Source organism: Marmota monax, unplaced genomic scaffold (genome assembly GCF_021218885.2).
Source record: "Marmota monax isolate L192 unplaced genomic scaffold, Marmota_monax_Labrador192_F-V1.1 WCK01_AAM20220418_F8-fsc00069, whole genome shotgun sequence".
Taxonomy (NCBI): domain Eukaryota; kingdom Metazoa; phylum Chordata; class Mammalia; order Rodentia; family Sciuridae; genus Marmota; species Marmota monax.
In genome coordinates this window covers 8,301,524-8,327,220 of record NW_026695243.1, presented here as the reverse complement: position 1 = coordinate 8,327,220, position 25,697 = coordinate 8,301,524, and the positions used below count along the sequence as shown (strand labels likewise).

General features: G+C 43.0%; 2 protein-coding genes across 10 annotated transcripts in view; both read right to left on the bottom strand.

Moving 5' to 3' along the window:
• Positions 1-1,005: 1,005 nt before the first annotated feature.
• On the bottom strand, positions 1,006-21,113 carry Spmip6 (sperm microtubule inner protein 6). 2 transcript variants are annotated; one of them, XM_046457468.2, is made up of 7 exons: positions 20,870-21,113; positions 7,077-7,221; positions 4,538-4,653; positions 3,556-3,631; positions 3,092-3,326; positions 1,650-1,736; positions 1,006-1,179 (listed from the first exon to the last, which is right to left on the bottom strand). In XM_046457468.2, the coding sequence occupies exons 1-7, from the start codon at positions 21,002-21,004 to the stop codon at positions 1,062-1,064; spliced, it is 912 nt and encodes a 303-aa protein (XP_046313424.2). In that variant the 5' UTR covers positions 21,005-21,113; the 3' UTR covers positions 1,006-1,061. The 2 variants fall into 2 exon arrangements, with proteins under 2 accessions (XP_046313424.2, XP_046313423.1); XM_046457467.2 differs by lacking the exons at positions 4,538-4,653; positions 7,077-7,221; positions 20,870-21,113 and having other exon boundaries at positions 3,097-3,326; positions 3,556-3,796.
• A 433-nt stretch (positions 21,114-21,546) lies between these two features.
• Fam219a (family with sequence similarity 219 member A) overlaps positions 21,547-25,697 on the bottom strand; it is a 57,688-nt gene continuing 53,537 nt past the window's right edge. For 4 of the 8 annotated variants that reach the window (XM_046457361.2, XM_046457364.2, XM_046457357.2 and 1 more), the window contains exons 5-6: positions 25,142-25,196; positions 21,547-24,597 (exon numbers count right to left, since the gene is read on the bottom strand). In XM_046457361.2, the coding sequence (XP_046313317.1) occupies positions 24,439-24,597; positions 25,142-25,196 (214 nt within the window). In that variant the 3' untranslated portion in view covers positions 21,547-24,438. The remainder of the gene's footprint in view (positions 24,598-25,141; positions 25,197-25,697) is intronic. The other 4 variants (XM_046457358.2, XM_046457363.2, XR_009226422.1 and 1 more) reach the window with 3 other exon arrangements.

Genomic DNA, 25,697 nt, shown 5'->3' with positions numbered 1-25,697 from the left:
AGAAAATAAGCTTCGACATAAAGGGGCAGGGCTGGCCTTTGGGTTCAGTCCCCTCCAGGTTTGGGGAGGCTGTACCTGTATAACGCTCTCAGTTTTCTCATATGGAAAAAGAAGTAGCGCAATATTGGGAAGATGTCAGCTCCCACTGCAGGATAATTCCCAAATCAAGGGCCCCAAGGACAGGGCTTGTAGTTCACACAGCCAGTGGCCTAAACTTTCAGTTCTCATTGGACCGGATCAGTGGTGTCCAAGATCAGGCACTGAGAAGACCGGTTTCTGCTCAGTTATTTTACCAAGTCTCTCTGTCACCTTCCCACCCTAGTTATTTATAGGGTCAGCTGCTCCTCCTAGTGATAGACAGCCTTTAGTTAAATGTCTGTGCTTTGGAGAGGTGGGAGTGCCCCACCATACCCCTTCTCCTGGAGTGAGGGATGGTGCAAGACTCTTGAGATATCATCTGTTTGAGAGAAAGGAAAATACTGAAGATTCTGGTGATTCGCCCCACCCCTTGCTCCTCGAGGGACTAGAAACCTGTCTTGGTTATTTGAAATTTCTTGGTTATGATATCCTCCAAAATTATGTTTTAGACCCTTTGGACTTGGGTCGGGGAGGGCAACAAGGGTGTCTGAGATGACTTTTGGGAAGCTGTAATGGAGACTCCAGGAGCAGGGAGCAAGTGTTTTGAGTGTAGGGATACAGCTTTTACTGTGGAAAGGAGGATTCTGTTCCTCTGAGATATAGGCTGGCATCTAAGTTTGGGGCATATTGAGGAGCTATGGGCTGGAGGGTTTTTGTGGGGGTGAGAAGTAGATGGATCCTTCCTGCATGGTTAGATGGACCTATTAGTTTGGGTTCTGGGGTGGAGGGGAAGGGGACACCAGCTAATAGGGTAACTTATGTGTCAGAAATACTGAGATGGGAGTAGGGAGGGTTCAAGGATGGGCAACTTTGAGAAACTGATTCCTTACTTTCAGATCCTGTTGGGTAAAGACACAAGAGGCAGCATTTGGGGTGGAGAGTTTATTTATTGCTCCATCCCATTGACCTGGCCAGCCCAGACTCTACCAGCAAGGGTAGTCGCAACAGTAGTTAGGATAAGTCTCGGACACAAACTCAGGGTGGACAATATAGTTGTTTCTCTGGGGACCACCGGTCTTCTTGAAGTGACTTGTGTCCCATCTGTAGGGAGAGATGGACCAGCTCTTCTGGACCTTCATATATCAAGGTGAACTTCTGACTCTAATTCTCAATACTAACCTTACTCCAATATTTTACTTCTAGCACTGACCCCTGGGCTCCAACCAGACCCACACTGACCTCCTGACCTCAGGTTCTACTGTTAAGTTTCTGAAACCCCCTATATTCCTAAGACTTCTTCTTCTACGTAAAGCCTCGAACGCAATGCCCTTGACTCTCAACCCACTGCCAACTATAATCCCTCAATTCTGGCCTTGCTCTCTCCTAGGGTCCTTTATCTCTTGCCAGCTTTGGTTTCCCCATGGCACTAGCTCCTCCTGGTGGCATCTTCCTGTCGTTGCATCACAGCGGACAATTTCCACGCCAACTAGTCCCCTCCCCCGACCTCCACGGCACTAAGGGAACAGTCTCCAGTGCGCATGTGTAAATGAATATGTGCGCTTCAGACTTACCTAAGGTTCGGACAAGGGTAGAAAGACCGCGGGGGAGTTGTAACAACACATTGCATTCCGGGCCGGTGGTCGTAGGGCGAAACACCCCTGGGGGAGGAAGCAGTGGCAGGGAGGAATCGGGCCTTTTGATACTCTGGTATCCCCACAGTCCAGGCCGGCACCTGGGAGACGCTTCAGGTGTCAGTCCTACCGCGGGGATCCTCCCCTCCTTCTTTCTTGTTCTGAGACCCTACAGCGGCACCGCTTCCGGGAAGCCCTCTGAAAGTCCCCTCCTCTCAAGGCCTCTTTTCTGCCACTCAGGGTGGGTATTGATGGAGCACGCGGGATTCTGGGGTGGTTTGGTCAGTCATTGAGGGACTGGGAGCCTCCAAGTCCCTGCAGAGGGACAGCAGTTTTCCCAGCACGATGGAAGAGGCAGCTTTTCTGAGACTCCTAGAGGTTTAGGCTTTTTTCCACACCTCCTGGTATCTCCCAGCCTCAGCTCCTTTGTTTGGCACAGGGAATTAAACCCAAGGCCTTGCACATGCTAAGCAAGTGCTCTACCATTAGGCTACTTCCACAACCCTCATTATTTTTTATTTTGAGACTAATAAATTCGCTAAATTGCCCAGATTGGCCTCTGACTCCGAGTCGCTGAAATTACTGTTGTATGCCACAAAGCCCCGCCTCTGTACCTTTTTGAAGACTAGGCCCCAGTCTCTCAAAATCAATCAGGCTCTCTTGCCTTGGGAATCACCCAGGAGTTGGGGATAGGGCTCAGGACCCTCTCTGCACAGCTTTCTAAACTGCCACAGACTTAAGAGTTTGCTGATTACAGGTCGAATACTGTGCTGTTTCAGTCTGGACGGGGTCTGAGCCCTGTAGCCTTTCCTTAGAAGTAACATGCATCTCTATTCCCAGAGGTGGTGAGGGACTATGAAGAGGCCAAGTCTGCTCTAGAGGGGCGGTTATTTCTTTGCTCACTTAGCCCCCAGCAGTGACCCCACTCTTTACTGACAGTGACCCGAGACCCAGGAAGACATTCTGCAGGCTAGAACCTAGGTCTGTACGACCAGGTAGGTGACCAAGTAGGGGGCAGGGCTAGCTTGTGTGGAAAGCGGATGGGACTGATATGCAGGATTTCGAATCCTCAAAAAACCCTTCTGCAGGACCTCCTGAGAACCTGAGAGGCACCAGGTTGATCTGACCGCAGTTCTGGAGGGACAGGGTCGGATACTTGGGGAAACCTTTCATGAAGTTTCTCTGCCTCAGCTGTTCACTTGCTTCCTGGGGCCCTATAAAACGAGAGAGCCCGGCTACAGGCCGGCGGGGGTGCTGGCGCGGAGTCTGGACTGGGTTAGAAATATGGTGGGATGCAGTGCGTGCAGCTAGGTTTGGCCGGACTCCGGGGCCAGGCTCGTTTGGGGGCGGAGTCCGGCCGAGGTGGGCAGAGCCCTGCGAACCTTACACTCGGAAGCTCCGGACACACAGGCCGCAGGCGGCGATCGGTGCAAGGGTCCCCAACGGAGTAGCAGTTCAACCCACGCAGACAGTAGTGGCGGCCGGAGCAAGCACTTTGGTAACCTTGGTAAGGCAGGCGGCCTGGCAGCGGATCCAGGCACCCGCAACGGGGAGTGATTTGAGGCAGCGGCTGTTTCCGAGACAGCGAGTTTAGCATGTTCACCACCACTTCGCGCTCTTCGCCCGCGGGTCCACAGCCCAGGAGACCCAAAGACAGACACAGGGATGAGAAAAGGCAGGGCCAGAGACAGGGAGAGGCAGAAATAAAAATGAACAAATAGACACAGTTACACCTTCTTCAGGATCCTTGGCCTCTGCTCTGTCCCCCAGATCCCCATCCGGCCCCCTTTCGGTCTCCCCCTTCCCTCTCAATAAACATTCTCTCCACACTGCCATCACCCTTTACCATAAGCATTGAGGCGCTCCGGCTTAGAGGGGCACTCCAACGGCATTCCTCGAACTACAGTCTCCATCCCAGCCTCCTGGAAATGACACACATGCTACCTAAGGCTGTGACCCGGAAGAAATGTTTGCTTCTGGGGACCCTCTCAGAACACCTAGACCTGTTGCCAGGCTGAGCCTTTCCCTGCGGTCAGCAGCTCCCCTAACTTTCCAGGGTGTGTGGGGTTGTAGTTGGGCAACGCATTTACTCCGCCTGAGGGGGCGGGGCTAGGGTGAGAGGATGTGGATGGAGGAGGGGTTTTGACCTGGGCCTCTGCAATCTTGCCTCAGTATTGGCCTTTGATTTTACTACTGGTTGTCTAGTTGTGTCTGGCTGTCTAATAGAGGACTTTCAATAATACTTGCCCATCAGAATCGCCTGGGGGAACTTTTGAAAAATTCTGATTCTTCAGGAAGTTCTAATTCAAAATGTTTGCTCTGCCCTTGGGTCATCTTACATTTCTGCCAGCCACCTGGGCCTTTGGTGGGATTCCCTCCTACCTCCTGGGGACAGTCTCCTATGTTTGCACTGCTACTGAGTAGCCTTGCTATCCTGCTGTTTGCTCACATCACAAGGGAGGGGGAGGTGGGTCAGGAAGATCCAGCTTATTATTGACTCCTTGGTCAGCCCCTGTGTCACAGTGGCCAGATCGGGTGGGGATGGATCGGTTGGTAAGCTTGGAGAAGGTAGCATGCCAAGGATGCACACCAGTCATGTCCCTACCGAGCCTGATCAGAGATTGGAACCCAGCTCCAGGTTCCATTTTCAGTTAAAAAATACAAACCCTAGTTTCACAGTTGTGGAATAGCTCTGGTGTGTTGTTGGTGGGAAAGGAATGAGGAACTAATGATGAAATATCAGTCACCATTGGTTGGGAGGTGGTGTGTGTGTGTGTGTGTGTGTGTGTGTCCCAAACCCAGACATTTGTGGTGGGCATCGTAGGTACCTTAGGCAGTCGGGGAAGGCAGGTGGTATACTTATTCCAGTAGGCACAGTTGTAAGGTCCTGTCCTCCATGTGCTGCACCGGTCATTGTCCATGTAGCTTGAGAGGCATTTGTCTTCTTCATGGGGGCGGGGGGATGGAGTTGTCAGTGTTCAGTGTTATTCCTTACTCCACTAAGGATCAGCCCCCTGTCTAAGTTCCTTTTCTGATCTCCAGCAATAAGCTGATCCTTACTTACATTCTTCAGGTCAGTCCCAAGCCCATCCTGTCCTCATTTGTCATTTTATTTTTTAATTGTCAATGGACCTTTATTTTATTAATTTATTTATATGTGGTGCTGAGAATCAAACCCAGTGCCTCACACATGCTAGGCAAGAACTCTACCACTGAGCCGCAACCCCAGTCCTCATTTGTCTTTTGACATTGAGATGAAGCCTATGTCCCACATAAGACAAGCTTCTGCATGTCCATTGTGCTAATCATTCTTTATCCTGATATTTTCTTTTAATGAACCAACCTGGAAATGGGGACTCCTCCCATCCAAGCTTCAAGATATGTCTATTCTTTTTCCTTAAAATTGCTGAAATCTATCCCCTCTTCTAGCCCTTCCCCCATGATTTCACTTCCTTATCTCTATAGTGCCTTAACCTAGAGGTAATACATAAAGTCATGCTTAACAGAATGGATTGCCTGGATTCAAATTTCAGTTCTGCTAATTATTTGTTAATGTGTGAGATTGACCAAATTAATTTTCCTGTTTTCTCAACTTCAGAATGGGGTGAAAATATATCATAGGGTTGTTATGAGGTTTAAATGAGTTAACCTATGTAAAACTTTTCTATTTTTTTTTCTATATGCAGAACTGAACCCAGGGCCTTGTACATGTCAGGCAAGTGCTCTACCACTGAGGACCATTAACAGCCCCTACATAAAACATTTAGAACAATGCCTGGCATGTAAACAAGCTATTGTGATTAACCCACTGATCTCCTTCCCTAATTTTTGAAAACCTATAGTCCAACCTCAACATAGAAGCTGTAAAATGAAAATTTGACCAAGACCCTTCCCTAGTTAAAACCCTTTAACACTGTCCTTATCTATCACCTAAGGTAGCATGCCATGACCTACAAGATCCTCTGTGATTCACTCCCCCACAGTGATAAACAGGAAGGAAGAAGTCCTAGAGGGAGAGGAGGTGGGTGAGGAGAGGGTGTGGCAAGTTGGGATTTGGAATTCTGAGTTGGTGGGTTAGACATAATGAGTTTGAGGTGCTTGGGCACATCCAGGTAAAGTTGAGAGGCATTCTGGGGAGAAGTCAAGGCTGGAAATACAAAAGTGGAACTACCAATAATTACAGCTATGGATTAGATAACCTGGCATTGGGGGAGGAGCAAGGAGAGAAAAGAACTCTCAATAGCACCCTGAAGGACCCCATGTTTCCATAGTGTATACACAAGAGTCCTAGGAAAGTGAGGCATCAGAGAAGCCAAATGTGGAAGTAATTTCAAGAAGTAAACAGTGGTCAGAAGAGTGAAGTGCTTAGGGTAGGTCTCAGAGGGTACATTGAAATCCCATGATTTAGAAGTTAGAACCACACAAGTGCAATTTTAATGTTTGAGTGTAGGAAATGTAATTCTTAATTTCAATTGGGAATTACCAATTAACTAGGAAAACTGGTACCTCTGAAGCCCCTTAGCAAAGGAGGAACAGATATGAATTAGAGAAGATTATTGACCTCTTTTGGAGTGGACTGGGAGACAGATCATAAACACTTAAGCAAAGAGGAAAGATAATTTCTCATGTAGGGGTAAATGAAGGGTGAGGAAGTACAGACAAAGAATATTGACTATGTTTCTGGGAATTTTGGCTGTGAAGGACAGAAATGAGAATTTTTATGCAGGAAAAATTAGAAAATGTTATGGGTTCAGGGAAAGAGATAGTGGGTACAGGAAAAATGGAGAGAATGGATGGAGCAGTGTTGCTAAGAAGATGTGAGGCGAGCTGGATGCAGTGTCGCAGATCTGTAATCCTAGAGGCTCAGGAGGCTGCAATGGGAGGATTGTAAGTTCAAAACCATCCTCAGCAACAGCAAGGCACTAAGCAACTCACAACTCAGTGACACCCTGTCTCTAAATAAAATACAAAATAGGGCTGGGGATGTGGATCAATGGTTGAGTGCCCCTGAGTTCAATCTCTGGTATCCCTCCCCCCCAAAAAAAAATGATGGGAGAAGATGGCATCTGAACACTTTGAGGAGGTTGTGTGGTAGAGGTTAATATTCTCTCCATCTCTGTAAGGATTAGAATCCAGGGCTCTTCCAGATGTGTGTGTGTGTGTGTTTTTTTCTTTTTTCTTTTTTTCTCCTTTTCCAGAGAGAGAAATTCCAAAAAGCAAGGAGGCTTGGTCAGGACAGGTGATTGAGAGTTAAGTTGGATTTGTTGTTAATTAGGGAACAGGTATAGGTCATGGGTGGAATTCAGGTTGGGGGTCACTGTTGGGGTTTCTTCTGGGGTCAGAGTAGAATGAAAAGTGGGGCCCTACCTTCCTCTTGAGACAGCCAGTACTTCTCGGGAAAGTAAGGATGACCTGATATGGAACTTTTATAGCCATAGTCTTGGGTAGCACATTTGATCATCTTCTGCAGGGCTTCAGGGTCCACATGGCGCTCCATAGTTTGAGTCAGACCCTGGGTAAGGGGAGAGAGGAGAAGTGGCTAGGTGTGTAGAGACCCCAGCCCTGGGGCCTTGCTAGACCTAGATCCAACCCTTTTTGATTCGGCTCTGGTAGTTCCCAATCCTCTCTATGCAAGAGGGATTCCTATGCCAGTCTTTATTCCTTGGCACAGTTTCTTGTTTGAATTATTCCCTCCCCCTCCTCTCCATCTGAGGTTAGGGCTTGGAGCCAGGTTTTTGCTCCTAGTCAGAGTAATTTTCTGACCTTCTCATTTCTGTAATTTCCTGACTGCCAGCTCTTGAAGGTCAGAGCTGAATGTTCCTGTTCTCTTTCTTCTGGACTATGTTTTGCTACCTGGGAACAGGACCTGAGTCTCTTCCAACAGGGCCAGTAGGCCTCTGGAGAATTGAGAAATGCTGGATGTCCTTATACAGGTTTCTTGGACAGGGAGGGCTCTCTGAGAATCTTGCATCATAAATGGGCTGAAGGGTGGGGTTGGTGGGATGTCTCCTTTAAAATTTAATTCCTTATCTCTGACCAACTCTGATTCTGCTGTGACATTGATCATGACTCAGTATTGACCTTGACCCTTCCTCTGCCCTCCTTCTCATCCTACCTTGATCTTTTTCCTGTTCTTGGTCTGAGCCCTAGTTCTCTCTGCTTCTTGATGTTCTCCTAATCTCAGCCCATCATTCCTGGTTGGGCTAGATCTGTAGAAACTCAGATTAAGACCTCCCTTTGGGGGCCCCTTGTCCTTAGCTGAGGGCAGAATGTAAGGTTTGGGTCCACAGGTCTTTGTAGGTAGCTAGTTTGAAAAGTCAGCTGTGTCACAAGTATAGGACACCCAGCAAAGTCAAACACCAGGGAGGGTTTCCATACAATGGACCACTACCTAATGGGTGCTGGGATAGTGACACTACTACCAATTCCTCCTGCTCTTTATGGTTTTAAGGGCAGAGGCTTCCTTTTCCTTGGCTAGGGCTGCTATCTGGTGGTTTTCAGACCTTCGATCAACCTGGAAAACCCCTCAGCTCAGGGGCTTCTGCGATCATCTGTGCTCAGCTGACATTGTGGGGTTTTTTTATTGTTGTTGTTTTGGGGGGGCAATATTAGGGATTAAACCCAGGAGATCTTTACACTGAACTAACATCCCTAGCCATTTTTAACTTTAATTTTGAGACATGGTCTCTCTAAATTGCTGAGGCCTTGAATTTGTGATCCTCCTGCCTCAGTCTTCTGAGTAGCTGGGATTACATGTATGCACCACTGTTCCTGGCTGAGTTTACACTCTTTTGGGGGTGGATCCAGCACAGTCACATTCCTGTGTAGGTGGAGGGCAAAATATGGGAGACATAAATGCAGAGATCCAATGATTTAGCACTTCACTGAACCTTACACACCCATATACACCTATCCCTATGCACTCTGACATAGACACATTCACAAATACAAAAACAGTTATTTAGAAGAACTCATAGACATCATCAATTTTTTTGTTAGAGGCTTTCTTCAAAGTTCTGCAGTCTTTACTTATGTTTACATGTAGCAGAGTAAAAGAGCTTATCAAAGGTTTGGAACTGTGGGTGGGCTTTGTCAACTGTATGCATCACCATGGGATGATCTAGCTGAACTGTTTTTAAAAATTCCAATGCAGTGTCTGTATGTCTTTCATTTTGGACTGAGAAGAGTCTTCAGAACATACTTCTTCAATCTTTGGCCTAAGGGCAATAACCAAGCTGCCAGTGTTCTGAGAACTGAACACTGATCTAGGTAGAAGAGGGCTGCTGGGGCTTTAGCATTCAGTATAAGGAGTTTTACCTGCTTTTAAGTGTGGTACCCTGTCTTCAACTTGTATTCCCAGTGTTGAGATCCTTGCCAAAAATAAGCCTGTGACTTTTGCAGAGACAGAGGCAGGCAGTTACCCTTTGGCATGGAATAGAAGCGGGGATTAGTGGGTCTAACTGCTTCTTAAAGGCTTTCAAATAATCCTTGCTTTAGCCTTGGTCTTGTCCCATCTTCAGTTCCAGAGAGGCCTGGGATTACCAATTCCTGAGGCTTTTGGAAATTCTGCAGTTTTAAATTGAATTATGTCTGGGGTTTCCTATTGCTGGCTTTGGATTCAGCTTTCTCAGATCTGCTAAACCAGTTACTATTTATCTACCATACTTTCATCTTCCAAAATTTTCTTGCCATTATCCTTTCTTTCTCACCATCCTTGTGATTTTATGTCATAAACATCCATTTTACTATAGTTTTAGAGGGTGTTTCAGGAAGGAGTTAAAACACATGTGTTCAATTTTAACCCAGAAAATTATAGTGTTTAATTTATTCTGTATACTAATCAGTTGCGTGTTGCAAATCTCTCAGTCTGTGGCTTCAATCTTTTTCTTTATGGTGCTTTAAGTGAACAGAAGTTCTTAATTTAAACAGTTGAATTTATTAATTTCTTCTTTTATGGTTAGTGCTTTTGGGGACATAAAAAAATCTATCCATACTCTCAGATAATGGAGATTATGTCCTGTATTTTCTTCTAGAAGCTAGACAGTTTTACTTTCCATATTTAATCTGTCAGGACTTGTATCTGGGTTCAGTGAATTATGGCTTAATTTTATTTTTATCCATATGGATAACCAATTTTCCTATTGAGTAGTCTATCTTTCCCCACAGATTTTTTTGGGGGTACCAGGGATTGAACTCAGGGGCACTCAATCACTGAGCCACATCCCCAGCCCTATTTTGTATTTTTATTTAGAGACAGGGTCTCGCTGAGTTGTTTAGTGCCTTGCTTTTGCTGAGGCTGGCTTTGAATTTGTGATCCTCCTGCCTCAGCTTCTCAAGCTTCTGGGACCCACAGATTTTTAGTGTCATCTCAAGCCTGATATATTTTTTTCTATAGCTTTATTTTTAAACATCTTCGTTGAATATTGTTTCCATATATTCGTGGGTCTATTTCTGATGTATTAAATCTTTCTAATACTATGCCTTTCTATCTTTCTAATACTATGCCTTATGAATTTCTTTCTAATACTATGCCTTATGAATTTCTAATACTATGCCTTATGAATTTCCATAACTTTGTAATAAACATTAATATCTGCGTATGTCCCATTTTTCAGATGCATTTTAGCTATTTTGGGGGGCCTTTGCTCTACTCTATAAAATTTGGAAACAGCTTATCAAATTTCTCATAAAATCCTATTGAGATTTTAATAAGATTACATTGAATGTTTGTAATAATAACTCTTTTTATCCATGAATATATTGTATATCTTCATTTATTTAGTTTTTTTCCCCCAGGGTTGGGGTATTTAAGTATTTTCTAAAGTATTAAATAAAGTTTCATAATATTACTCCTACATTCTTTTTTTTTTAAGAGAGAATTTTAATATTTATTTTTTAGTTTTCGGCGGACACAACATATTTGTTTGTATGTGGTGCTGAGGATCGAACCAGGGCCGCACAAACGCCAGACGAGTGCGCTACCGCTTGAGCCACATCCCCAGCTCCCTACATTCTTTTTCGTGTGTGTTGGAGAGGATATTGGGTATTGAACCCAGCACTTTACTACTGAGTTACAGATCTAGTACTTTTTATTTTTAAATAGTGTCTCACTAAGTTTCTGGAGGGTCTTGCTCAATTTTTGAGACTGGCTTCAAATTTGTGCTCTTCCTGCCTCAGTCTCCTGAGTTGCTGGGATTACAGGCCTGCACCACAGCAGCAAGCATGGATTTTTTTGTAAATGTTTTTTTTTTTTTTTTGGATACAGTTCTCACTATGTTTCCCAGGCTGGTCTCTAATGCTCCAACTCAAGTGATCCTCCTGCCTCAGACTCCTGTGCTGGAAATATAGGTGTACACCACACCCAGATTTATCCATACAGTTTTTTGTTTTTGGCACTGGGAATTGAACCCAGGGCACTTTACCACTGAGTTATATCTCCAGTTCTTTTCATTTTTTGAGACACTGCCCCATTAAAATTGCAGAAGGTGGCCTCCAATTTGCAATCTTCCTGCCTCAGTTATGCAAATTAGTAGGATCACAGATGTGCGCCACTGCACCTGGATAGCCATACCGTTGTGAACACATTGTTTTCTTTCTTTCTTTTTTCTTTTTTTTTGCTTGGAATAAATGTATATTTTAAAAATCATGCTTCTTAAACATGTTTGTATAAGAAAATGTGATTGCCTTTTGATCTTATATTCATCCAACTTTCTAAATTTTCTTATTCTAATAATGTGTAGATTCTATATGCACAATTATTTCATCTATAAATAATCACAGTTTTATTTCTTCTTTTCTTTATATCTTTTTACTTTTCTTTTCTCCATGTCCTGGTTAAGACCTCTAGTGTAATGTTGAATAGAGGTAGTGATGTAAACATCCTTGCCTTGATCCCAATTTTAAAAAGAATTCTTCTAACATTTAACAATAGGAGGGATGATGTTGGCTATATGCTTTAGGTAAATATATATATATATATATATTTATTTATTTATTATATAAATTAAAATATCTACCTATCTATCTATATACATATATATAGTATTTTCCCAGTAGTGGGGATTGAACCCAGCAGTGCTCTACCACTGAGCCACATCCCAAACCCTTTTTATTTTTATATTTTACTTTGAGACAGTGTCTGACTAAGTTGCTTAGGGCCTCCCTAAATTACTGAGACTTACCTCAAACTTGTGATCCTCCTGCCTCAATATCCTCTGTTGCTGGGACTGCAGGCATGTGCCACCACCCTTGGCTCTTTGGTGTATGTCATGTCATTCTTTAAAAAGTTTGGGAGTTTACTTCTATTTAAGTTTGCTAATTTTTTTTTTTTTTTAAATCAGGAATGGGTATTGGGGCTGGGGATATGGCTCAAGCGGTAGCACGCTCGCCTGGCATGCGTGCGGCCCGGGTTCGATCCTCAGCACCACATACAAAGATGTTGTGTCTGCCGAAAACTAAAAATAAATATGAAAAAAATTCTCCCTCTTAAAAAAAAAAAAAAAGAAAAAGGAATTAATTAAAAAAAAAAAAGGAATGGGTATTGGATTTTAGTAACTGCTATTTCTGCTTTGTTTTGTTTTGTTTCAAATAGCTTTATTGAGGTTGTGGCTCAGAGGGAGAGTGCTTGCCTCACATGCATGAGGCACTGGGTTCAATCCTCAGCACCACATAAAAATAAAATAAAGATATTGTGTCCACCTATAACTAAAAAAAATGTTTAAAAAAATCCACTCTGTTTAAGTATACAATTCAAATATTCTTAGTGAGTATGCAGAGTTGACTATCACCAGAACCCAGTTTTAGAATATTTCTACCCTCCCAGTACTCTCTTGCACATTTAATTTTAGTGTATTTTGAAATGATTTTATAGCTTTTCTTCTTGAATTATTAATGTAATAAATGGCATTTATTTTTATAATTTTAAACTATCATTGCATTTGTGAAACAAACATATAATTATATATTAATGATTATTATTTTTATAAACTCCTGGATACAGTTTGCAAATATTTTGTTGAGAATTTGGCTTTTGTATTTATGCATAATATTCTTATTCTGTTATTTTTGTGTGTGGGGAGGTACCAGGGATTGAATTCCAGGGCACTGGACCACTAAGCCACATCCCCAGCCTTATTTTGTATTTTAGAGACAGAGTCTCACTGAGTTGCTTAGTGCCTTGCTTTTGCTGAGGCTGGCTTTGAACTCGTGATCCTCTTGTCTCAGCCTCCTGTGCTGCTGGGATTACAGGCATGGGCCACTGCACTCAGCTCTTATTCTATTTTTTTATTAGTTTTGCTTCAGAATTATATTGGGGGGCTGGAGCTGTAGCTCAGTGGCAGAGTGTTTGCCTAGCACGTGTGAGGCACTGGGTTAGATTCTTAGCACCACATAAAAATAAACAAATACAATAAAGGCATGCTGTCCATTTATAACTACAAAAAAAAATTAAAATTAGGAAGCATCCTTTTTTTCTACTTTGTCTGGAAGATTGAAATAAACTATTTCTTGAACATTTGGAGGAACATACTGTTTAATTATCTAAGCTAGATACTTTTGTTGTTGTTGTTTTGGTAGCAGGGATTGAACCCAGGGGCGCTTAACCACTGAGCAATATCTCCAGTCCTTTTTTTAAATTTTTAATTTGCTAATTTGCTTAGGGCCTCTCTAAGTTTCTGACGCTGGCCTCAAACTTGCAATCCTCCTACCTTAGCCTCCTGAATCACTGGGAATAATCACTGGGAGTAAAGGTATGCCCCACCATGCTTTGCTTAGATCCTTCTTTTATTTATCAGTGACTTATCCTTCCTTGATTAATCACTCTAGAGATTTGTCTATTTTATTATTTATCAAAGAAGCAACTTTTGACTATTGTTCTTGTTGAATCTTTAACTTTTGTTCTTATTTTTTATTACCTCTATTCTTCTATTTTCTTTTACTTCTGTTTTTTTCCCCACTCTTTCTTGTTAAATCTGATGTTCTTGTCCTTCATATTTCACCATTTTTCTTAAGACAAGAATTTAGATCTAGAGGTTTTTCTCTCCAACTTCTGTTTCATCCCACAAATTTTGATGTACAGTCTTTTTAGTTCTGAGTATTTTTTTCTATTTCTGTTTTGATTTCTTAAATGACTCATTATTTGGGATGATATTTTTGTGTACTTTGTTTTAAAATATATTTTTTGTTGTTTATCTGTAATTCAATTGCATTGAGTTGTTTTATATGCTGTCAAACTTCAAATTCTATTAATGTTTGTTTTATGGATTTGTACTCAGTCGATTTTTATAGTGTACCTTATATGTTTATACCTATAGGGTCAGCATTCTATTTATATTCAGTAAATGAAGGGTATTAATTATGTTTTCAAGTGTTTTAGATCTTTGCCTTTTTTTTGGGGGGGGTCCTGGTAGATCTATCAGTAATTGTGTTGTGTTAAAGTTTAATTGCCCTGATTTGATCAGTAAATATTGTATACGTGACTTGAAGCATCACACAGTACCCCATAAATGTCTATACTTATTATATGTTAAACAAAAAATTTAAACAAATAAAGAGAAATGTTAACTATCCTGATTTGATCATTACACACTATAAATATATTCTGAATTATCACACTGTACCCCATAAGTCACTTTCTCCTTTTTGTAATTCTATTAGGTCAATACAAATTTAAGAATTATAATATCTTCCTGGAAAATTGAAACTTTGTTATTTATATAGCCATCCTTCTAAAATTCTCTTATCTGTAATTAGCTTATTAAGCTTTTTGTTATTTTATCTACATAGGCAAGTTTGGACCAGAGAAATAGAATTACTATGCATGATATAGCATAAGGATTTTTTTAGGGGTTAGATTTTCCATAATTGTAAACTCTGCAAGACTGTTATCTTTGCATCTATTGTTGAGCCTCAAATTACTGGCTGGCAGTCAGAGGGTTGGACATGAAGTGGGGGAGTGCAAGGACAAACAGGAGCCCATGAAGACAACCTAAAACCTGCGTATGCTTCCAACATTGATGATATGGATGGCCTTCAGGAGAAGCTGGTGCCCTTTGTCAAATAGCCATATACACACCTGGCCCAGGAAGAAGTTGGAGGAGGAGAGCCAATCGTAGCTAAAGGCATTCTGGCCAGATGCTGCCCTATGCCAGTATGGTGGACTACTAAATCAGCAGTATTGTGCACAAGCCCCCACAGTGGTTGGTACCCTACGTTAACTTTCAGAGGGTGAAAATGGCTGCTCTTAGAATAGAATAGACATTATGATTGCTGTATGTATATAGGTGACTCTATGACCAGTGTGATTCTGCAATCTGTACAATTAGAAAAATGAGAAATTATACCCCAATGATTCAAATGTATGAATTGCCAAGATCATTGTAATATCATGAATAGCTAATAAAAATAAATAAATAAAAAGAAAGAAAATGGCTCCTCTTTTATTCATTCCTTCCAAATCACATTGCAAATTTCTCTTATGATACTCAAGGCCCTGGGTTCTATGCCTAGTACTGCAAAAAAAAAAAAAAAAAAAAAAATCTCTTATGGCCAATTGAAGGGAATTCTGGGAAGTATAGTTCTAGCTCATGAGCAGTACAACACTACATCTTATACCCTTTTTAGGAAAGTTTTTTGTTGTTGTTGTTGTTGTTGTTTGTTTTGTTTGGCATGGGATATTGAACTTAGGATACTCTACTATTGAGCTAAGTTGCTGAGGCTGGCTTTGAACTCATGGTCCTCCTGCCTCAGTCTACCAGGGCACTGGGATTATAGGCATGGGCCACTGGGCCTGGCTACATACTCTTTTTAGAATATCTTAAAACACCTTGGGGCTGGGGTTATGGCTCAGTGGTAGGGCACTTGCCTCGCATGTGCAAGGCCCTGGGTTCGATCCTCAGCACCACATAAAAATAAACAAATAAAATAAAAAGTTATAAAATAAAAAAAAAATCTTGACTCTGCCATGCTTCAATTTATATGCTGCTGTTTTCCAATATTTTGGTTCTTTCTCTAAATGTTACAAATTGAAAAACCACTATATTTTAATAATTAATTAATTAATTATTTTTGCTATACTGGGGATTGAACTAGAGGCAGCCTACTATTGAGCTATATCCACAGCCCTTTTTATTTTTTATTTTAAAAGACAGGGTCTTCTTAAATTGCTGAGGCTGGCCTTGAACTTTTGATCCTTCTCCCTCAGCCTCCTGAAGTGTTGGGATTACAAGTATGCACCTTTGAGCCTGGCTTATAATTATTTTCTATAGGTAATGTTTGCTTAAACTCAACTTTTTTTTTAAGAGAGAGAGAGAGAGAGAGAGAGAGAGAGAGAGAGAATTTTTTAATATTTATTTTTTAGTTTTCGGCGGATACAACATCTTTGTTTGTATGTGGTGCTCAGGATCGAACCCAGGCCGCACGCAAGCCAGGCGTGCGCGCTACCGCTTGAGCCACATCCCCAGCCCTTAAATTCAACTTTTTAAAAATCAATTTTTTTCACCATTCTTTCCTGCATCTCAGACTTGCCTTCCAAGATCATTTTCCTTATTCTCAAAGTATATCTTTTAGAAGTTCCCTTATAATTTATAGATCTGATGATAGTAAATTTGTGTGTGTGTGTGTATGAGAGAGAGAGAGAGAGAGAGAGAGAGATAGATAGATAGATAGATAGATAGATAGATAGATAGATATGGGGGTGCTAGGGATTGAATCTGGGGTCTCATGCACGCTAAAAAAGTGCTCTAACAGGGAGCTAATGACCTTCAGTCCAACCTTTCCATTTTTGTTTTCCTGTAAATGTCTTTGTTCTTGAAAGGATGACAGTGAAACTTTTTCTTTGCTTGATTTTAAGCTGGTGTTCTATAGTTTCACTGCAAGGCATCTGACTGTGGAATCTCTTTTCTGGGATTTGTTCCTTTCATTAGCTCTGGAAAATCCTAAGCCTATTTCTTGTTAGATAATGCTTATTCTTTTTTTTTTCCCCCTCTCCTCTTCCTTTCTGGGACTCTGATTAGATGAGTGTGGGACCTTCTCATTTTTTAAAATTTTTTATTCTAATTTGTTATATATGATAGCAGAATGCATTACAATTCATATTATGTATATAGAACACAATTTTTCATATCTATGCTTGTATACAAAGTATATTCATACCATTTGTGTCTTCTTCATACATGTACCTAGGGTAGTGATATCCATCTCATTTCACCATCTTTTTTTTTTAACCCCCGAGACCTTCTCATTTTTTCTTTCATATTGCTTAATGTTTCGTTCATATTTTCCATCTCTTTGCCTTTCTGTACTGCGTTCTGGGAAATTTCATTCATTCTATCTTTCATTTCACTGAAACTCTTCAGGGATGTTTAATCTCATCTCTAACCTATCCACTAAGTTTTGGGTTTTACTAATATATTTTTCAGTTCTAAAATTTCTACGCATATGTACATTTATTTGCTCAATTTTAAGAATGTTTCCTTGTTGCTTTCTTATTTTTACTTCAAAAATGAAACATATTTTGTATTCTTTGTTAATTTCATTATCTGAAAACTTTGGTAGTTAGGTCTGCCATTTGTTGTTACTGCTGATTCTGTAATATGGTGGATTTCTCTTTTCCTTGTGGTACAGGGATTGAGCCTAGGGCCTTGTGCACATTAGGCAAACACTCTATCACTGAGCTATACCAGCTGTTTGTTTTCCTATATTTTTTATTGTGAGCTTGTGTCTGGCCTTACTCTGAAGGATGCCTGGAAACCTACATTGAGGATGTTTTTTTACCACAGAAGATATAGATTACTTGTGTGTGTGTGTGTGTGTGTGTGTAGTGGCAAGGAGCAAGAGATATTAACCTTCTTTTTCAGTTGGAAATTAACAGATTTAGTTTCTCCACCTCTCTGCTATTTTAACGTTTAAAACTCCAGCTTATAATGCCAATATTGGCATTTGCCCTCAGGGCAATGCTTGTCCTCTGTCCATTTTCTGCATCAAGTATATATTTATTTTGTTGTTAGTATATTTACTATTCACCCCCATAAGAGTCCAAAACAAAATAAGAATTAGTTCTAATGCAAGCCTTAGTTGTTTTGAAGCAGGAGGGGACGTCAGAGACACAGAAGCCTTTCCTTCATTTTTACTCCCATGGTAATCTGATTCACTTCTCTCACTGAACTAAAGCTGTCTGGCCAGGTTACCAATAATTACTATTTCTGAGAGATCCCTTTCTGTGTCAACAGCATTTCACACTGACCGTTGTCTAATAATTCAGTGTTTATTGGTGTCTCCTTGATTTTTCCTCCTTTATGGCTATAACTCTCTGTCTTCTTTTATGATTCTTGAATACTGATATTCACCAAAGTTCTGTCCTTGGCCATTTTCTCACTCTTCTTGGGCACCTCATTCACTCCTATTACTTAGCTACCATTTATATGATGAAAACTTTGAGCTCTCTCTGTAGCCCAGGCCTCTTTCCTTTGCTTCAGGCAAGTACTATGTATCTAATTACCTACCTATCTCAAGTATTTGTGTCCCAAAATGAATTCCAAGTCCCCAGTCTGCTATTCCAAACCACATTTTGGTAGCACTACCTTTCCTCTAGCTGCCAGAGCCAAAAAACCCAGGAGTCATCCTAAACTCTCCAGCTTTATATCAAGGTAATCACTAAGATCTGTCAATCTACTTCTTAAAATTCCTTATTATGGAGAGTGAAAATGTAGGCAGGCACTCTCATATTTTGCTTGAGGGAATATAAATTATTACATCCCTTATTTTAGCAATTTGAGGCATATATCAAAAATTTAAAAAATGTGTATATCCTTTCTTCCAATAATTTCATATATAGGAATTTATCCTAAGGAAATAGTTGAAGATGTGTACAAAGATATAAGTAGAAGACTGATTATACTGGCAATATTTTATAAATAATCTAAATTTCTGATAAGATTCCTCAAATACATTATGGCACATTTGTACAAAGAATTCTATGTCATCAATAAAATTACATTGCAAAGTATTTTTTTAATTAAATTTTTTAAATTTTATTTATTTGTTTATATGTGGTGCTGAGGATCAAACCCAGTGCCTCACACATGTCAGGCAAGTGCGCTACTACTGAGCTCCAGCCCCAGCCCCTGCAAAGTATTTTTGAAACAGGAAAATATACCTGATATATGGCTATTTGAAAAATGCAAGATTTAAAATATTAGTATAATATGATGCCATTTTTGTAAAAAAATTACCTCCTAAAAGGGCATTTAATAACATATTAATAGTGGTTATTTTGGACAGTAGGATTATGGATCAGAGATTGAACTCAGGGGAGCTCAATCCCTGAGCCACATCCCCAGCCCTTTTTAATTTTTTTTTTTTTTTTTTTTTTGAGACAGGGTCTTGTTCAGTTGCTTAGGACCTCAATAAGTTTGCTGAGGCTGGCTTTGAACTTTCATCTTTCTGCTACAGCCTACTGAGCTGCTGAGATTACGGAGTGCACCACCATACTTGGGGCTGGACCATTTTTCTTATGATTCTGAGTTATTCCCATTTTCTGCATTGAGCATAAATATTTTTTAAAAAATATTTTTTTAGTTGTAGATGGACATAATACCTTTTATTTTATTTATTTATTTTTATGTGATGCTGAGGATCGAACCCAGGGTCTCGCACATGCTAGGCTAGCGCTCTACTACTGAGCTACGACCCCAGCCCTGAACATATATTTATTTTGTTGTTAGATGAAATATATTATTTAAAAATTTTCCAATTAAAAAAATCACTTTTTTTTTAAACTGTTGCAGTTTTTTGTTGTTATCTTTCACCCACATCCTTTATCTTCCTTTTTGTTTGTAGTACTGTGGATCAAACCCAGGGCCTTGTGTGTGCTAGGCAAGTGCTGGGAGATATATCCACCCAGCCTTTATTTATTATTTTTTTGAGACAGTTTTACTAAATTTGAACTGTGATCCTCCCACCTCAGCCTCTAGAGTAGCTGAGGTTATAGATATGTCCCACTATGCCTGGCTCTTCTTTCTTTTCATTTCTCACTGGCCTTCATGTCCTCAGTCCCAACCTGTCTAATTCTGTGACACTGTGTCTGCAGTGGCTTAAATCACAATTCAGCTATGACACTCTCAAACTCAGGAACCTGGAGCCTCTTGTCCATGTTCCTCAACATAATCTAAGGGCCCTTTTTGGTCTGCAGCCTATGATCTCTCTCCTTCTGCTCTAACAGCTTCAGTTCCAGGTAGGGCCCTTAGGCTGCCTTTTCTCAAAACTCTTCTGTAGGAAGAGTCACTCAGCAGACTCCAGGACGTGGGAGTGCTCATCCCTTCCTGGAATTCCAGTCAGCACTTGCTCTACATGGCCCACATATAGTAACCTGACTTTGCTTACCTGTTTGCTGAAAGCTCCTTAAAGGCAAGGGCTGGCCCTTCCTTTTTTGTATCCCTGGAGCCTACACAAGAAAATACTCAGCAAAGTTTTGTTGAAAGGTACACATGGCCAGTTCTCTTAGTCAGAGTTACAGTTAGACTCCCAGATTTCTTCTCCCTTTGGTGAAAGCTACATAGACCCACTTGGCTGCTCATCTTCAAACACAGACAGACACAAAGAGATGGTGATAAACGTGCATGAAGACATGCCTATAGGACATTTTCTGGCCTATCCTACAGGCAACCACTGGCCTTTATACTTTCTGATCACTCTGGTAGAACTTTCAGTTCTTCTATTCTTTCAGCTCTTCACAAGCCTATTTCTTTCTCATCTTTTCATACTCAGCTCAATGTTACCTTGAAAGAAAGAGATGTAGGCTAGGGCTGTAACTCAGTGGTAGAGCACTCAGAACTGTAAAATGGAAAGAAAGAGGTCTTCCATGACCTACCCACTCCTTTCTATTTTCATACCCTGTTTATTTCCTTTACAGCATTTCTGACAATTTATAAAACTCTTATTATCTCTCTCTTTCTACCTCCTATCCTGGTATAGATCCATGAAGGTAAGATCTTACACTTTTTTTACATACCATTGTACATTTTATGCCTAGACAAATGAATAAATGACACATATGCACAAAGCTATAAATAATTACAAACACATAGTGACAGCCACATTTTGCCAGTCATCCAGACACACATGGCCATATACTCGGGCCTACTCCTCCCCAAACCTCCACTTACCCGGGTCACAAACTTGTTGGCCTCCCAGGCCCACAGAGGTGGGTCCTTATAGACCTCCTTGATGGAGGTGGGAGCCCTGTAGGAGTCACTGTAGGTGCTGATGGGGGTCTTGGTCTTACGGGAGAAGAGGAACATGGTGAGTTCTTAGGGATGCTGTGGTGGACTCTACCTATCAAGGACTCCTGGTAGACATCAGTGACCACCCCTCCCACTAGATAGCCCACACCTCCAGTCTGACAGGTGCCCCTAGCTACTGTGACCCCCTCCTATAGAGGATCTCTCAGCTTTCCTCCCACACAACCTTCCTGCTCCTACTCCACTCTGCTCTTCTCTCCAGGATGGGCACTGCCCATTATGATATCACTTGACCCAGTCCCCTCCCTGGGGAGAGTCTAATTTCCTCCCCACTCCCAGCCCCTTCCTGCCTAGAGCCCCTCAAAAGAGTATAATTTCCAAAAGTTCAGAGAGCCCCTGGAGACCTTTTAGGCCAGTCTCTTTTGTTGGACAGAAATAGAGGTTCTGAGGGTTCGTGACTCACCTAGGGTCACACAGCAGGTCAGTGGTACTCCCAGGAACCCACAAGTGGAGGTAGAATGACATGTGCATCCAGAGGGTCAGTTCTTGTCCCTTCCCAGCCCACTTGCCCCTAGCCCACACCCCAGGTAGGGAGCTGAGGCTGGCTTGTTTGATGCTTTTAATATCATTATTTGTGTTACACGATACACAACCAAGGATGATGGTCAATACTGCAATGGAAATGTTAAAAAAAATATTATACACGGCTCATGTCTTCCACACACCTTCCTGGAAATAAATTAGTGAGCGCGGAGAAACCTGGCTGGGTGAAAGCCACAGCCAAGGGTAGGGGGAGTGTTAAGGCAGTATCTACAAGGGGGCAGGAGGCAGGGGCAAGCTAAGGCCTTGGTTCTTCCCCTTCAACCTCCCAGACAGGGAAGGAGGGAACCATGCATTCTCCTTAGATGTAGAAGCTGCTGGCTGCCAGCTTCCTATCTCTCCCTGCCACATGTACACTGCCTCAGTTGGAAGTCCTTGCCTGCCAGAAAAGTAGTATGTCCTGTGGGGAGGGAGCTTTCCTCAGGGCCACAGAGATTGAACAATGGGCCAGAGTCACACAGTAAGTCAGCAGCAAAGGCAGCAGTCTATAAAAGAGGAGGTACCCATGTTCTAGAAAGGTGAGTAAGGAGCCCAGGATGGTGGTAGTGGGAGGCCTGGCTCTGGATCCTAGATGACAGGGAGCAGGGATGCTGATCAGGGTGGGAGAAGAGCTTGAGATGGGGGCCAATGTGGGCTTTGTGGGCCTTACAAATCCCTATTCTGTCCTCCCTTTGGCATTTCCTCATTATATAACTAGAGGACATAAGGGTAGATTGGAGGAGAGGAGAGCATAGAGTTGCACCCCAACACTTTGAACCTGGCAGCTCCTGGGTGTGATGCAGAGAGAGATGCTACCCTTCCTAAGCCAGCAGCCTCACTCTTTCCTCTCACCATCTGCCCCTTCCAGTTCCCACGTCCCAGGACTATTGTCCAGAGGGCAGCATGTGAGTGGTATCCATGACAGTGGATACACCAGCATGTGTGGGGTGTCATATGTCAGCACAAGAGCACAGGGAAAAGTACTCCTTGAACCTGTGGGAAATTTGTGGGGCCTAGGTCCAAGCAGTCTGAGGCCATCTGTGCTTTCATTTTTCTTTGCATGGGAGCAGGTTCATATTGCCCAGCCCAAGGGAGAGCCCTGTTCACCTCCTTCTCTCCTTTTTCTTTCTTTCTCTCTTTCTTTCTGTCTCCCTCCCTCCCTCCCTCCTTCTCTCTCTCTCACTGTCATTCTCTCTCCTTTTTTTTTTCTTTTTTGGCAGAGCTGAGGATTAAACCCAGGGCCTCATGCCTGCTAGGCAAGCACTCTACCCCTGAGCGACATCCCCAGCCCCAACCTCCTTTCTCTTGATCTTCATCCTCAGCTGTCCTGCCCCCAGCCTCCAACCCAGCAATAGCAGCAAAAGCAGCAATACACATTCTGATCCCCAGACATCCCAAATAGTTACAAAATAAACACCTCCATGCACATACACAATCTCTCTCTCTCTCTCTCTCTCAATAAACACCTCCATGCACATACACAATCTCTCTCTCTCTCTCTCAATAAACACCTCCATGCACATACACAATCTCTCTCTCTCTCTCTCTCTCTCTCTCTCTCTCTCTCTCTCTCTCACACACACACACACACACACACACACACTTCTTTCCAAACAGATTCACATATACTTCCCCTTTCTGCAGAGACACACTTAGGGAGGCCCCCCTGGGTGCACTCAAAGACACACAGAAATCTCCTCATACTCTTCCACAGAAATTCCTATGAAAAAATTCCTTCAGGTGTGAAGGAACCTTAAGAATAATTGCAGCTGCTTTTTATTTTTCATTTGGGGAAAATGAAGCCCAGAGAAAACATGTGGCTTGCTGTAAGACAGTACATGAAGAGAGTGTCAGAACCCAGGCTTTTGATACCCAGGCCAGAGTCTCAAGTCAACTGCATGGCTGAGCAGGCTCCCACATTGTAAAAAAAATCAGTCACTTCCCCACTGTGGACACTACATATATGACAGGAACAGAATCCTGGAGAGGCAGGTCCTACATGAGATGCGTGCACACACACATTCTGCCAAGCGCTCCCTACCATGTACATGCAGCTGCTCAGCTGCTATATCCTCCTAAGCTTGCTCCTTGAAGAGTTTTACTGGGAACCAGACTCTCAGACCTTGGGCTGGGGTGGGTTGGGAATGGGGACTGGAGGCCAGCCTTACCCTGCTTCCAACCTGAGACCAGTGTTATTGGTGAAGGGAAGAGGGAAGGCAGAGAGATAGATGTATTGGTTAGGGGCATGAGGACAGGTCATACCACGCCTGGAGAAAAAGGAAAGGGGAGAATGGGAGGAAGAGGCAAAAGAAGGCAGTGATCTGATGAGAGGGGGACAATATCTCCTTGGACAACTTTATCAGACTTCCCATCTAGAGAAGAAGGGAAAACACAACAAGGTACACTGGCTGACAGGAGTCATATAGAGAGGGCTCCCAGGTTCTGGGACCCACCCCCATTGCCTTAGGCCTTTCTTTCTTCCAACCTGTTTGCTGGTCAGTCTGGGTCTGGGGGATTCATGGCTTTGCTGAGGTGGGGTCAAGCCCTGGCTTTGTGATCCCTCTCCCAGCTCATACTGCTGGCCTCCCTGCCTTCCAGGTCTCCCCACCTCCAGACTGTGGCTTTGGAGAGGGGAACAGGGTGCTGGGGGAGGTCCCTTAAGCAACTGAACAAGAAACCCCCACCCCTCTTCAGCCCCTGGGGTAGAGAGAGACCCGGTTTTGGTTTCTCCGGCTCCATGAACACACAGAGGTACACGTCCTACCATAGGAGGAAGCAATGACTGTTACGAGGTTGGCGGCTGTAAGGAGTGTAGGGCCAGGGGCACGAGGACGAGCTAGGGAGGGATCAGCCCCTGCCTGGTCCAACCTGGCCCGTGTTGGCGCCTCCCCTTGCAGCCGCAGCGGCCCCGCCCGCTACTGAATGTGGCAGGCGGTGGAGGATGTGGCCTGGCAGCACATGCAGGTGGGGTTCACGGACTTGGGGGGGATGAGGTCTAGGTCTTCGTCGTCGGGGATCTCATCTAATCGATAGCCATCCTTCAGCAGCTGGATGTTCAAATCTTGGTTGATCTGCTGTAGGCAAAGGGGAGGGAGGTCAGGCTCTGGTCGGTGGGAAGGCCCTGCACCCACTAGGGCAGTCACTCCACTGCAACCACCCAACCCATCCCAGGCCTCTCCAAAAGTCCAGGCACTTCCCTTTATAGACCCCACCCCAACTCTGGCCTCACTTTCTTCAGTGCACATTTTCCACACATCTCTACAGATCCCTACCCACTCCAAAGACTACTGCTCACATCTAGTTGTTCTTCTGTTAGGGTTTTGCCCAATTTCAGGTCTACTTCTATAAGGTGTCCCATATATTTCACACTCCATTCTATTTAAGAGCCCTGCTCCAATAACCCTGGCCCCTAACCATAGGCTTCCTGCAGTTGAAGCTAATGATTCATATGCTTTCCCATCTAGCCCCAGCTCCACATGGAGCTCTGTCCCCACAGGGCTCTGCCCAGCTGTGCCTATTCCTCTTCTCCAGGTGCTTTGGCTTTGGCCTCACCCTGGGCTGCTTGATAGAGGTGGTCCTGCTCAGGTGTGTCTAGGGCGGCAAGGGGTGGGGCCTCACCTCAGCAGAGGAGTAGCCAGATGAGGAGTATCTGGACATGTCAAAGTCATCATCGCTAGCCGTGGAGAAGAGAGGGCAGAGAAGAAATGATTCCAGGAAATTAAATAGAAAACTCCCTGCACCCCTGCTTCCATTGGTCAATACAACACCCAGCCCCATGACACCAAATGTCAAGTTCTAAATAAAATCTATGCATGCTGTGTAAATTCAGGTTTTAAAATGAAGATTCCCCAGCCCCACCTTTCTAAATAAATTATTTAGAAATAAGTTATTTCTTCCAAACAGAACTGCTACTCCCTTCACTGCATCCCTATCCCCACCTCCTGCCCCCATTAGGCTCAAATCAACCCCACTTGTTGGATTTTCCCAAACTCTAGGTCTAGCCAGATGTTTTCTGAGGAGTAGGGCTCTTTCCTTACAAAGAGTGGGGCATTAAGCATCCATCCTACTTCCCAGATTCAACAACAGGGCTGTTCCAGGATAGCAGAACACTGTGCTGGTCCTCCTTTCCTCTCTCTCTGCCCACCCTCTTTCTTCTAAAAAATTACATTCCCTG